Source organism: Lytechinus variegatus, chromosome 13 (genome assembly GCF_018143015.1).
Source record: "Lytechinus variegatus isolate NC3 chromosome 13, Lvar_3.0, whole genome shotgun sequence".
NCBI classification, from domain to species: Eukaryota; Metazoa; Echinodermata; class Echinoidea; order Temnopleuroida; family Toxopneustidae; genus Lytechinus; species Lytechinus variegatus.
In genome coordinates, this window is record NC_054752.1 from 6,715,883 (window position 1) to 6,730,135 (window position 14,253).

The following is a 14,253-nucleotide window of genomic DNA, read 5'->3' on the forward strand; positions in this document are numbered from 1 at the left end:
TACAATATTTCAATTTTTATGAATTTGACGATTGGGACCTCCTTGTCTGAAGCAAAAAATGTTAAACTAATGGAATTCCACGTGTTGAGGGCAAAAAAAAACTTTGTTTCACAGGACAATGAGGAGAAAATTAGAATATTTCATATTTCATATAATAAAATACAAAAGAAATAGTGAGTGAGTGATGTCATCAACTCTCTCATTTGGAAGTAACTGGCTCGTTCATATAACTATTTTGTTGAAAATAAGCGAAACTTTAAAATGCCATAACTTTCTTATTTTACATCCGATTTTGATGAAATTTTCAGAGTTATGCTTGTTGAATTTTTCTCTTTTTATTCAAATCAAGTTTTTGTTGGGGTGGACTTGTCCTTTAAAAAAAAAATCTAAATTGCATCATATATGTCAGCAATTTCTCCTAAAAATGTGTTAAAAATGATAAGAGGATGTTGAAAAATAAAAAAGTATTGTAATTAATATCAGGGGCCCGTTGCAGAAAGAGTTGCAATCAATCGCAACTCTAAAAATCACGTGCAACTTGATTTTCAACCAATCAACAGCGCGCATTTGGGACTTGCGCTTGATTTTTTGACTTGCGTTTAAACGCAACTCTTTCTGGAACGGACCCCTGATCTGTTAATGTGAAAAAGTTGGATATGTATCTTCAACAACCTTCACTTTGTGCATGTTGTCTAAAAATAGAAATGTCAGTATTAATGAATAGTACAAGGAAGATTACTACTGATAATGATATGCATTCATTTATAAATTGCTTAATATGATTTTCCTAAGCGCTGATACTAAAGAATGAAAGAATACAGATCTATGTATTTGACTTTGTCTGTGTTTTAGGCTGCTTTTTTCTACATGTACATTGTTAAAGTGATTTGATTTGTAAGAGGTAGGCCTGGTATCAGGAATGCATTTTTTATGTAAATTGTATTGGGTCTAGATACTGTAAGCAAATGATTTATCAAGGAAAAAAAACCTTCAGTTTCAGGGCTGTAGGTTTGTGATAGTAGTACTTTCACTGAATATGAAAAATATTGGTATCCCTGAAAATGTTTTGCTTTATTTCACAGATTTTCTTTGACAATTACATACAGCCTATGTCCTTCTCTTCTCCTTTGAGCTCAATCTCGGTTTGAGTAACTGTTTATGAGACATGCTACAGATATTCATGTGTACTGATGCATGCATGTGAGTGTAATAAAGAGACATTTGTCACTTTGTCTGGCTTCGAAGAAGACGTTCTGCTTGTGCGTTCCTCATCAAAGTCAATTGCCAAACCAGATTCTGTACTGAAGGTCTGTTTCTAATGATGATTTCATAAAATGAGATCATTGAGAGCTCCTTGATGAACAGACCAGACTTATCGAACATTCACACTAGAGAAAACTATTGTGTAAAAATGTATTTCTGTACAAAGGTACTCCATACTCTTATACACAAATTTAAGCCCAATAGTCGGGGGAGGAGGGGATTACCCCTTCCCTCGTTATCAACTGCCATTTGACTTACAATTCTTGCTCAACTTTTGAGGCTGATTTTGGGATGTTTGGGTACATGGTGACAAAATTATGCATCATTACATGAATGCAGGCCCTGAGCTGCATCATGCATGTCGAAATTGTGCAAAAAGTCAATAAACTTTTTCAGCTGAAATTCATGAATTACGAGTGATCATTTTTGCCTTTGTTGACAGCAGTCATTTAATTTGATGCTGTTTACTTGTAAACCAAGATACAATTGATATCACCAACAAATTTTGTCAAAAATAAAAACTAAAAAGAACTAACAAAGAAATAAGACATGAGGAATACAGTTTTAAAAATATAAGAAATCAGTTTGGTACCAAATTGTACTGAGTACAACAGTTAGGAATTCTATATAAAAATACTAAAAATAGCCTTGTAGTCCTGAGTTTTATTAGTGAATTAGAGAAAAAAGTATGATTGTGTGAATAAGTAGGCAATATAAATTCATCTAGAATAACAGGTATGAATTGACTGAAATTTATCTTGTGTAGATTGTGTCATCTACAACGTACATCATGCAAATTTTTGTTGTGATCACATGATACACAGCTGAGATGTTATGGGGGTGTGGGGAGTGAAGAATAAAAATAACTGGGACTATTATGAAGGGTTTAATACTGTACATAGGTTATGAAGTATAATGTATTGCATAGAACATAAATATATAGTCAGCAAGGAATTATACTAGAGAATGGAACTTACAGGCATGGGCAAAACACGAAGAAAAATGTATGTTTCATGCTATTGTACCCACAGTGAAATTGCAAGAATAGTAGTAAAGACAAAACTGGATGAAGGAAATATCCCAAGGAGTTTCAATGTACATGCACGTGTACAATCGACAGTAATTTTACACATACATGTATATTTGTACAAGTTTACTGAAAAAACGGTAGCGGGGGCTGGGGATCCATGTACCCCAAGTAGGGTGTGGGAGGTAATCAGTATACTATTGATACTATTCAGAGGCCCTTTGTTAATATGATAATTATAATGTGCTCTTGATATTATGTACCAGCAAATGTAGTCTCTGTTCTCAGAAGAGTCATAATAAGGGGAAATCATTTATATTCCGGTATAAATTTCTTGACAGTAGTAGTTCATGTATGTCTGATGTATTTTAAGAGATAATTTAAGATACATTTAGGACTTCCCAAAACATTTAACAAAAGCTCATGCACCTCGAAATGCCGTTTCTGCAGTTGAAAAGGATAACAGCCATATTTACATAAACACTTTGTCCAAGTTTGCAGGTACAACGTAACAGGAGGTGGTGGGGGGGGGCAAAAGTCAACATTCTTGTTCCATTTTCCTGACAATTTATTTGTGATGTCAAGTAAAAAGGGATAAATCAGGCACAGTTGTGCTCAAAAGTTAGTGAACCCACCACAAAATGCACCCCTTCAAGCCGAGTGTTGAATGCAGATAACAACATTACAATTTTCGGCGAACCTGGAGAAGCAACCTTGATTGAATGTAATATTTTAGCACCTGAATTCACAATTAATTATCTAAAATATGGCAGGACTTGAACACTTTGCATTTTCAGGTGAGGCTCACTAACTTTTGAGCGCCATTGCATCTTTTTTTGTGAAGTTATATTTTGTTTCATCGTCATGGTTTGTTATTTTTGTAGAGGTGTTGTGGTTCAGTGGATAAGTCTCCAGACTGTAAACCACAAGGTCCAGGGTTCAAACCCCACCGCAGCACTAGCGTCCTTTGGCAAGGCGTTTATTTACATTTGCCACTCTCGACCCAGGTGTAGTACATTGTAAATGGGTACCAGGTAGGAAGAAATTCCTTGAATGCGCCCGATCAGGGTAGCAGTGCTAAAGCCGGGGTAATAGTATGCAGTGCTTAGAAACATTTGTATTACGCGCTATATAAATGTTGCATATTATTTTTATTTATCATTTTTCATTAATTTATCTTTTATTTTTTGCTTCTGTTTTCTTAGAATTATACAGATGAGACGGGAAACCCACAGTGTGATGTAGCAAGCAGTTTGAGACTGAAAGGCTGCTCGCAGGTCGTTGACCCAGACAGTACTAAAATTACCGTTAAGGTAACCTTAACCCATTTATTTCTCCAGCATTCTAACATAATAGTAACAATTGATTTTCTATTAAGCACAAATAGACAGGATTATTTTTATAATACAATTCATAAAGTGCAATGTAAGACAAGTGTATTGTGAAATTTAAACAAAATATTAGAAGTATTATAAAACCAATTTTAAGGATAGAGAATTATTGATAACAACATGAAATAAACACTGGATAATAATGTATAAATTACAGTTTCAACCACTTCACGAGACAACTGATCAATCAACTCTATTGAATTCTCCGTGATGACGAACATCTTCAGAATGTATAAATACTTATTGTTATCTGTAAAATCACAATAAACCAGTAGGAGAATTAATTTATGATTCAGAAAGGTTAAAATCGTTACACAATAGAAGGCCAATTCTTTTCTTTTTTGTTGCCCGACGTGCAAAATTCAAGTTTTTTTTTATGTAAGCATAGAAAAAAAAATGAAATCAATTATCTTTCATCACTTCCATGTAATGTTGCAGGTGTATCGTATGGCATGTTTATAGATAACTTTTAAACAAATTTTAATGTTTGCAGATGGTATACATATATTTTTCATTTTACGATTTTCTTATTAAAAGATGAATTCAAACTTTTGAAATAGATACATGTAATTATAAAATTACCAAAAACTTGAGACTGCCATTTGAGTGACCATTGATCATTGATTAATAAAATAAAAAATTGTCCTACTGGAAGAACATTGTCCACTGTGGGTGCCACAGTGTGTTCACAGTGTGGAACGCAACGTGAAATCACCTTCACCCTGTTACATTTCAAGAGTGTGAATCACATTCACATCATCAACCATGACACCATTCTCATTATACTTTCTAAAACTAGTTTACTGGAAATTGGGTCAGTAAATTGGGAAGATCGCTTTGCTAGCGTTCCCATTTGATCAGCTGGAAGTGGTTTTCAAAACCACTTCACGTAAAGTGACCTTGTAGCTATGGGAACGTGCTCAGTGGGGATGACATGTTTCGCACAAAATTTGAAACCACAACGTAGATATTCTACACACAGTGTGTGGAGTAGTGCGAAGATCGCCTCCCGAAGAACGGTTGTGTCCTCACTTATGCTAAAACCAGTTTAACGAGAGAAAGCGATCTTGAAAACATCATTGCGAGATGGTTTTCCGAACTGGTTTGGAAGATCACTTCCAAGACCGCATTGACTGTTCTCATTTCACGTTAAAACCAGTTGACACTAAACTAGTTTGCACTAATTTAGTTCCAGGGCGGTAATGAAAACAGGGTCCATGTGAACATGCTGTGAATAGTCACACTGTTTAGGTGTCCACAATGTGAAAATATCTTCATTCACACTGTTGAATTTCAGCATTTTAACAGTGTGAATAATATTTGAACATAGTCCACTATGTGCACACGCTGTGATCACACTGTATGACACATTTTGACCACACTGTGAATACTCTGTGATTACACTTTGTACACACTGTGTAACACAATGTGATAACACTGTAGACACACTAACACACTGTGATCACACTAACACTGTGAAACACAAAGTGATCACACTGTGTAACACTGTGAATACACAGTGATCACACTGCACTCACGATCGCTCTGTGAACAAACTCTTAACACACAGTGATCACACTGTTTAACAGACTGTGATCACACTGTGGATGCACTGTGTAACACACTGTGATCACACTGGACACACCATGATCACACTGCGATCATGATCGCACTGTGAACACACTGTTAACACACAGTGATTACACTTTGAACACACAGTGATCACACTGTGTACTTTCCAGCATGATGTTTGCATGTATTAATTCCTTTTTATTTATGTATGCATCTAATGATGGGTACATAATTTGTTGCTTCATTCAACCCTGTTGCCATGGTTATTTTTGTGTTACTAGGATGCACCTTTGAGTAATGCTGGCAGTGCCCAAGGCCAGGCAGTTCAGGTAAAACCACAAGAAGTCAGTCTCAGACTCAGAAAAGGTAAGGATTTTTATCTTCTTCTTTGTCCAAAATTAACAGTAACGAGGTAAAAAGAATCTGACATAGAAAAAAAACCAATGATTGTCAAAGCATTTACATTATACATGCAGATGGTATTTTACAAGTTGAGGACAGAACCTGGGCCCTGTTGCATAAAAAGTTACTCTAATAGTAACTTTTTCATCCAATGGTAGCTATCTTGGTAATACTGCATCATAAAAAGTAATACTGTTGCATAAAAAGTTACTCTAATAGTAACTTTTTCATCCAATGGTAGCTATCTTGGTAATACTGCATCAACAGCCAATCAAAATCAAGGACTTCATGGAAGTTAACCATTAGATGGCAAAGTTACCATAAATGCAACAGGACCCAGGAACAGCACTTTTTGAGATAAAGATAGATTTCAACATAATCACTGTTACTCCCATGTTTGTGACATAGTGGTTTTAAAAGAGAAGAGTAACTTCTTTGAAAAGTGTCAGCCACACACAGTGATTGAAGGCACATGAATTTAATTCTCAATTCCACCTTCAGTATCTGCTTCTTTGATTGTTTTTAAAAAATTCATTTGGGGTTATACTTCCTTTCATGAAATACATTTTTAGTTAGAAAGTTGTTATAAAAGGATGGTAGCTGCCCCCTCGAAGACTCTGCCCAAGTCTTTATATTGCCTTTCAGGCAGACTTAGTTTGAGACCTGCCTAGTTTTAAACTGGGACCCTTCTTACAAGAGTTGCAATTGATCCAATCAATCACAACTATGGACGGCCAGCAACATCAACATCTATTATGCAAGTTTTTCAAAATATTTTCTAACTATGATGTATATTCATGCATTCATTGTGTTCTTGAAAATTCACTGTGCTTCTCCTTGTTTACAAAGGACATTGTTCAAATTTCCTGTAGAAAAAAAATATGACACTGATGGATTTCCATAGAGTTACGATTGATTGGATCAATCGTAACTCTTTGTAGGGCCCAGGTGTTCCCTTTAAGGCCGCAACAACAAAGAGATTAGCGTTGGGGAAGAAAACAACATGACACTGTGCATTGGCTGTGCTCTAGAAGCGGGAAAGTCAGAATTGGTTCTCACGTTGAAGCGATATTGACAGACAAGCATCCCGGGGAAAGTTTTCACTTGATTCAATTAATATTTCCTGATGCTAGAGTTATTAATATCTACATGTGTGATAATCGTTTGTGAGGGAGTAGCACAGGGGGATATGTTTTGTGTACAGCGAACTGTCCGTGGGTCATGTGACTGTGTGTTTGGAGTGTGTTTATATGTGTGTGTTTCACTGCAAACAAGTAGCAACCACTTGAATACACACATGTACATGCTGGCATTCAAGGGTTTGTTGAACTCTTTTAAAAGTGTAGACATGTTTTTATGAAAAAAAAATCTTTGAAATGCAAACTATTATTACATGTACATGGAGAGAAAAATTGAAAGCTATTAAACTGTCGAGGCTTTGTTGTAATAATTCTTTAAGAAATTAAAATAAGAAAATGAAAATGATAATCATATATCAGGTTCAAATAAATTTACTTTGTCTTTGACATTCTTTTGGTTTTGTTTTGAATGTTGTTTTTGACATGTATATAAATCTTATTTTATCACACTCTTAGCATGTGGGTGTAGTGTAATAGAGAATGTTACTCTGTAGCCACTAATGATAATTGCCCTTTGATAATATGATAGTGATAAGTATCTATTTGACATGTATATTGTCACCTATAGTTTCGGTTTGAAAATGTTTTAAGAGTAATTGAGGGCACTTCTTTCTGCTTGTCTGACATTTACTACTACTACTACTACTACTACTACTACTACTACTACTACTACTACTACTACTACTACTACTACTACTACTAGTAATACTACTACAACTTCTACTACTACTACTACTACTACTACTACTACTACTACTACTACTACTACTACTACTACTTCTACTACTACTATTTCTACTACTACTTTTTACCAGTATTAAATTTGCTACTAATAAACATAATTTTACTACTATTTAGTAGAATATGAATTCAATATTTTTTGCATTTTCTGTAAGTTGCTATATCTTCCCAAAGCCATTATCTTCAAGAAGTACATGTAAGTGGTCTATCTATGTAAATGTTGTACAGGATTGAATAGTTGATGTCATTGATTGGTGTTTTGCAGGAAAGCCGGTGGAGTTGACACTTCAGGTCCGGCAAGCCGAGGATTATCCAGTGGATCTTTACTATGTCATGGATCTATCTAAATCTATGGAGGACGATCTTTCCAAGCTCAGGGACCTTGGTGATACACTTGGTATGTCATCATAGTCGAAGCCTACACTGTACAATTACAGTGTCGAACAACATCAGTCAGTGTTCTGAGAGGAATCTTAACACCAAACTGTGTTTAAACTAAAATGTGTTATTCTTACAGGATCTCATCTTCAATTGTTAGATTTCACCATGCAATTGATCCTATCATCAAATAGTGTTAAGATAAATAACTTTTGTTACTCTTTGAGGATATCATATTCAGGTATTAGAATACACCATGAAATTTTATCATTACACCAGATAGTGTTGAAAAAATAAATGTGTTATTTCTAGAGGGTCCCACTTTCAGGTGCTAAAATACACTGGAATTTGATCCTCATACCAAATAGTGTTAAAATAAAAAATAAATAGGGTTATTCTTAAAGGATCTCACCTTCGGGTATTGGAATATACTGTGGAATTTGATCATAACACAAAAGTGTTAATGTTCTTTGTGCCTTTCAAAGAAAAGGTGTTATAGAAATGTGTTATTCTGAGAGGATCTCACCTGGTGTTAAAGAGAAATACCAGTAGTTGCAGTAAACACTGATTTCATGAGAAAGTCTGTAAAACAAGGCTTAATTGTCAGTATATCATCGAGGATCTAGATCTGGTACAGTTAAATTAACTGAACTTTGTGAATCTTGAAATCTACACTGAAAAATGTTCACACCGAAGATACCCAACACAGATAAGCGAACGTGGGACAATGTATAATTTTTGCTTAGAGCGTCAAGCCCGACGCTCTACCCGAATCCTGTCCTTATTTGCTGGTTTCTCACCAATTACACAATTTCTTCCAGAATCCTTTGGCACATGCGTTTTATTGTCTCACCTGCGAAGCAGAGTGAGACTATAGGCGCCGCTTTTCCGACGGCGGCGGCGGCGGCGTCAACATCAAATCTTAACCTGAGGTTAAGTTTTTGAAATGACATCATAACTTAGAAAGTATATGGACCTAGTTCATGAAACTTGGCCATAAGGTTAATCAAGTATTACTGAACATCCTATTAGAGTTTCATGTCACATGACCAAGGTCAAAGGTCATTTAGGGTCAATGAACTTAGACCATGTTGGAGGAATCAACATTGAAATCTTAACCTGAGGTTAAGTTTTTGAAATGTCATCATAACTTAGAAAATATATGGACCTAGTTCATGAAACTTGGACATAAGGTTAATCAAGTATCACTGAACATCCTGCATGAGTTTCACGTCACATGACCAAGGTCAAAGGTCATTTAGGGTCAATGAACTTTGGCCGAATTGGGGATATCTGTTGAATTCCCATCATAACTTTGAAAGTTTATGGATCTGATTCATGAAACTTGGACATAATAGTAATCAAGCATCACTGAATATTTTGTGCAAGTTTCAGGTCTCATGATTAAGGTCAAAGGTCATTTAGGGTCAATGAACTTTGGCCAAATCGGGGGTATCTGTTGAATTACCATCATAACTTTAAAAGTTTATTAGTCTAGTTCATTAAACTTGGACATATGAGTAATCAAATATCACTGAACATCCTGTGCGCGTTTCAGGTCACATGACCAAGGTCAAAGGTCAATGAACTTTGGCCGAAGTGGGTGTATCAGTTGAATTACCATCAAAACTTTGAAAGTTTATGGATCTGATTCATGAAATTTGTACATAAGAGTAATCAAGTATCACTGAACATCCTGTGCGAGTTTCAGGTCACATGATCAAGGTCAAAGGTCATGTAAGGTCAATGAACTTTGTCCATGTTGGGGTTTTTTGTTGAATAACCATCATATCTCTGTAAGTTTATTGGTCTAGTTCATAAAAAGTGGACATAAGAGTAACCATGTATCACTGAACATCTTGTGCGAGTTAGAGTAGTATTCAAAGTCAGCACTGCTGCTATATTGAACCGCGTGATGCAGGTGAGACGGCCAGAGGCATTCCACTTGTTTGATATACAAACAGACACTTTGGTGGTCATTTCATTGGATTTTGTACGAACTCATTTTGATATCGTTACCAAAACTAGCATTTACCTTTAAAAATGAAATGGATCTCACCTGGTGTTAAAATACAACATGGAATTTCATCACCATGGACTGTGATCACAACACACTCTACCCTGATATTTTCTCAGGTTTCTCTCAAAACTTTCTTGATAATCTATTTCACACAGTACCAGCGAGCCACATTTTCTTTTTGGGTTATACCTTTTCTTTAGAACTATTTGACCCCCAGTTTTTTTCTCCAATGGTACTTCACTCGATGAACTACCAAGCCATTTTGAAATCATTTAAAAAAGGCCCCAGGTATAGAAGCTTGTACATACTTAAATATGACTTTTTAAAAACTTTTTTAATCAATATTCTATTTTCTTTGCCAAACATTCTAGCAAGTGAGATGAAAAACATCACTAGTAATTTCAGGCTGGGATTTGGGTCGTTTGTTGATAAGACTGTCATGCCATATGTCAGCACAGTACCTGAAAAGTAAGTACATGTATACTTTATTTATTTTTATTTTGTTTTAAGTTTTATTTAATCAGCATGGCCTCATTAGTTATACAAACTGCTGTCCTGGATTGACCTAAGAAAACATATATACAAATCCAGATCCACAGAGCAGTTTTGACAGGGGGGGGGGGCTGACAATTAAAAAAAACTTTGCACTTTACTTGAAGCTGAATGCCTAAACGTGAGTTTAGATCACACCTAAGTATTTTACTCTAATTATCACAAAATTTAAGCAAATACTTATTATATTGTGACGTCGAAAATTTTCATGTCAAATAATGTCCCCTGTATGTAAACATTAGGGGGCAGTATGCATGACTGTGCAAATGCATGTTTGTAATTTGCATGTAAAACAAAATTATTTCAGGTGAGGTGGGTGACTTAGATTTAAGCAAGCTACTTAGCTAAAAAATACCATAGAAGCCAAAGATGGTTAAACACTGAGGCCCATACTCTGAATTTGGGTTTAACTTAAAATTCAGGTTTAAAGTTGTGGTTTGAGTATGGGAAGCCAAAAGTATCAAAATTTTTAAGTTGTATGTTTCTTATGTTTACTGTGCTCTTTCCTGATTCATCGATGGTGAAGACAATATCTATTAATACTTCGTAGACAATTATGAATGATTTGAGAGCAAATGAGCTGAAGTACGATATCTCTACTGTTAGTGATTTATGTAACAATTGGCTATCCATACTTTAAACCTGAGTTTAAGTAAAACCTGCTATCAGAATACAGGCCTTGCATTTTATTTAAGAAGCAAAATAAGAAGTAAAATACTTAGTGTTTGAGCTGAAGTATTGTATTGATTACCAGCACTTGTCCTCAGGGTAGTGTCATAGAATTTTGAATGGGATGCTGGGGGGGGGGAGGGGATATGCTGTACCACGCCTGGGGGGTGTTTCACAAAGATTTAAGTATGACTTAGAGTCGCACTTAAATACCGAGTTGCGTACGGTATAAAACGCTTGACTGCATTGGTCAGATCGTATCATGAGGATGCGCACTACTGTGTATCAACAAGATCGCGCGTTGCATATCATGTATGCGTCGGCATTTAATTGTGGCTTAAGTCATACTTAAATTTTTGTGAAACACCCCATGTTGTTGAAATATTTTAACATTTTAACAAAAAAAGTGTACCAGGCTCAATGAGACGTAAACACCCCCTCCATTGGGATCGTTATGTCAAGTTGAATATAAATCCTGTTTATTATTTTTCCAGATTGATAGCACCTTGCACTGGTTGCGAGGCTCCTTATGGATTCAAGAATGTCCTTCCATTGAATGAAAATACCGACAGTTTCTCGGTAAGTTTTGATTTATAATAATAAAAGTGATATAATGACGGTATATTTACCCAGGGTAGCCACTTCAGTTCCAAAAGCTGTTCTCAAAGTGGGCGCTGCTAATATTATTACCCGGCTAAGCTAGGCTACCTATTCAGGTGCACACAGCTTTTTGAGGAATTACTTCCTACTGGTACCCATTTACCTCACCTGGGTCGAGTGCAGCACACTGTGGATTAATTCCTTGCTGACGGAAATTACACCATGGCTGGGATTTGAACCCATAACCCTCTGTTTCAAAGTCCAGAGACTAATCCACTGGGCCACAACGCTCCATTTATTCATTTCATTACCCTCAGCGTGTAGATAAATTTTGTGTAATTGAACTTCTTATTTATATAATGAAAATATATGGACTTTTTCTTAGATGGTGACAGTACAGGCTTTGCTATACAACAATATTTCTTGTATTGTGTCTGTGGATTAATTTCTAGTTATGAACATCAATCAAGGCTTTTTCATATTTGTAATGAAGATGTTAAACAAGAAATTCTATTCTTTCATTAAAATGAAATGTGACATGTTAACCCTATCTAGGCCGGGGTATTTTGGGAGTTCATATGGCCGGGGGGGGGAGGGGGCTCCCAGGCCCCCCCTTGAGATCTTGGCCGTCGACCGCGCGATCGCGCCGAAAATTGGCACGCAGGTTGTCCGGGATATAATCTACAAAAGCGTATAGTAATTTATTCCATGCGAATCGTTATTATGTAATTATGCTAATTTATGTGTAATTAGTATGCAAAATCATTCTTTTTCCTCTAACTCCATAAATAAAACTTCAAATGTTCTAATTTTTGGCATAAAAACTCTTTGTGATGTTCTTAGCAAGTGTACATGAAAAAAATTGTGATATCTGATCAATTTTTTATGTATTATATTGCTTTTTGCAATTTCTTAGGTATTTCCTTGTTTTTTGGACCTTTTGTTTTTCATTCTTTTTTTCAATGAAATTACAAAATACATACATTTAGGCCAGCAAAACTAAAAATAATCATACATTTATGATTTTTGGTTGAAAACACAATTTACATTGACTTTGTACACAAAATCACGTTTTTGAGCAATTTTGGTCTGACATGCACTTGCATAATGTTGCGTAACTTCGGAACCGTGTACCCGGGTGACGCAAAATTGGTCTCAAAAGTTGCGTAAGACTTGAAAGTAAAAAGTCAGCGAGCAGCGCGGTCAAAAAAATTTGCACGGCTAAAAATTTCGCGCGACTCGTTGAGGGGGGCCTCCGAGGCCCCCCCCGGCCTAGATAGGGTTAAAGAGTTAAAGGGAATCCAATGCTGGTAAGAAAAGAAATATTCGGAAGGGGGGGGGGAAGATGGTGAAAAAGGTACAAATTATCTGACAATGAATGTGCAAAATATGAATGTTTGAAACCTGAGTACTTGGTCCTTTCATTGATATACAGCACAAAAAAATGAACTCTACTTTCTTGACAGATTCTGTTTCAGTATGGTATCCATAAATACCCTCATATTTTACTTCTCATTTACTTTCATAATCTCCTAATTTCTTATTTGTTGAACTTTTTTTGTGGGGGTGGCTTAGAAGGCTGTGTTGCACTCAGAAATTATACAATATGAAAATTAAGTACCGGTCATCTTTCTTAATTTTTGTAGCAAACTGTAATGAGGCAGCAAGCTTCGGGTAACCTAGACGCACCTGAGGGAGGCATGGATGCTCTTATGCAAATCACAGTCTGCGGGGTAAGACTAAGATCCTTTTCACACATGAATCTTGAATCATCATTGAAATGATGATTGCAATTTTTCTTTAGAATCATCGGACCTTTCACATGCTCACTTGAAAAATGTGATTTGAATTCGAATTCCAGAGCGAAGGCAATATAAGTGCTTGACAATTGTATTATCTTTGGAAGTGCTTGAAAGGTCACGTAAGCTCGCCCCCAAAAAAGATGTTTTGGAGGTCAAGCCTTTCACACGCAAAATTTGTATCGTAATTTGAGTGAAACTTAACTGGAATTCACCTCCAGAGTGGAATTTGAATTTGTAATTGTGATTATCGTTCGTGATTCTAATCATGTTCTACATGTAGTTTGGTTTCACACGTGCTAAACATTTGACACTAGCCTTGTTTTTCACACGAATCATCATTGAAAGTACAATTCTTTTTACCTTGTGAAAAGGCGGTAATAATTTCTGATATTACAAAAGCTATGTAGATTCGAATCAGTGATAGGTCAATACGCCATCATGTGACCATAGCTGCGAGGATCGCATTTGTTATATTCTAGGTTTTGACGTCACCTCGGAATATACTGCGTAGTATTTTCAATTGCGGCGTTATATCCACTAAGGTGACGTCACTCGCTGCATATAAGTTGCGCAACAAGGTAGTTTATTTGATGTACGCGCTAGTGTTAACGCGTCGACTGCATGAAGAACGCGCTTGATGTATTTTCAAAAAAAAAATCTATTATGACGTAGATGGAACAGAGCTGTAGCAAGAATT

General features: G+C 35.9%; 1 protein-coding gene across 1 annotated transcript in view; it reads left to right on the forward strand.

Moving 5' to 3' along the window:
- Window positions 1-14,253, forward strand: part of LOC121426396 (integrin beta-1-B-like) — a 73,054-nt gene that overhangs the window by 32,206 nt on the left and 26,595 nt on the right. The window contains exons 4-9 of the mRNA XM_041622684.1: window positions 3,496-3,603; window positions 5,535-5,619; window positions 7,801-7,932; window positions 10,305-10,401; window positions 11,649-11,733; window positions 13,401-13,487. Coding sequence (XP_041478618.1) covers window positions 3,496-3,603; window positions 5,535-5,619; window positions 7,801-7,932; window positions 10,305-10,401; window positions 11,649-11,733; window positions 13,401-13,487 — 594 coding nt within the window. The remainder of the gene's footprint in view (window positions 1-3,495; window positions 3,604-5,534; window positions 5,620-7,800; window positions 7,933-10,304; window positions 10,402-11,648; window positions 11,734-13,400; window positions 13,488-14,253) is intronic.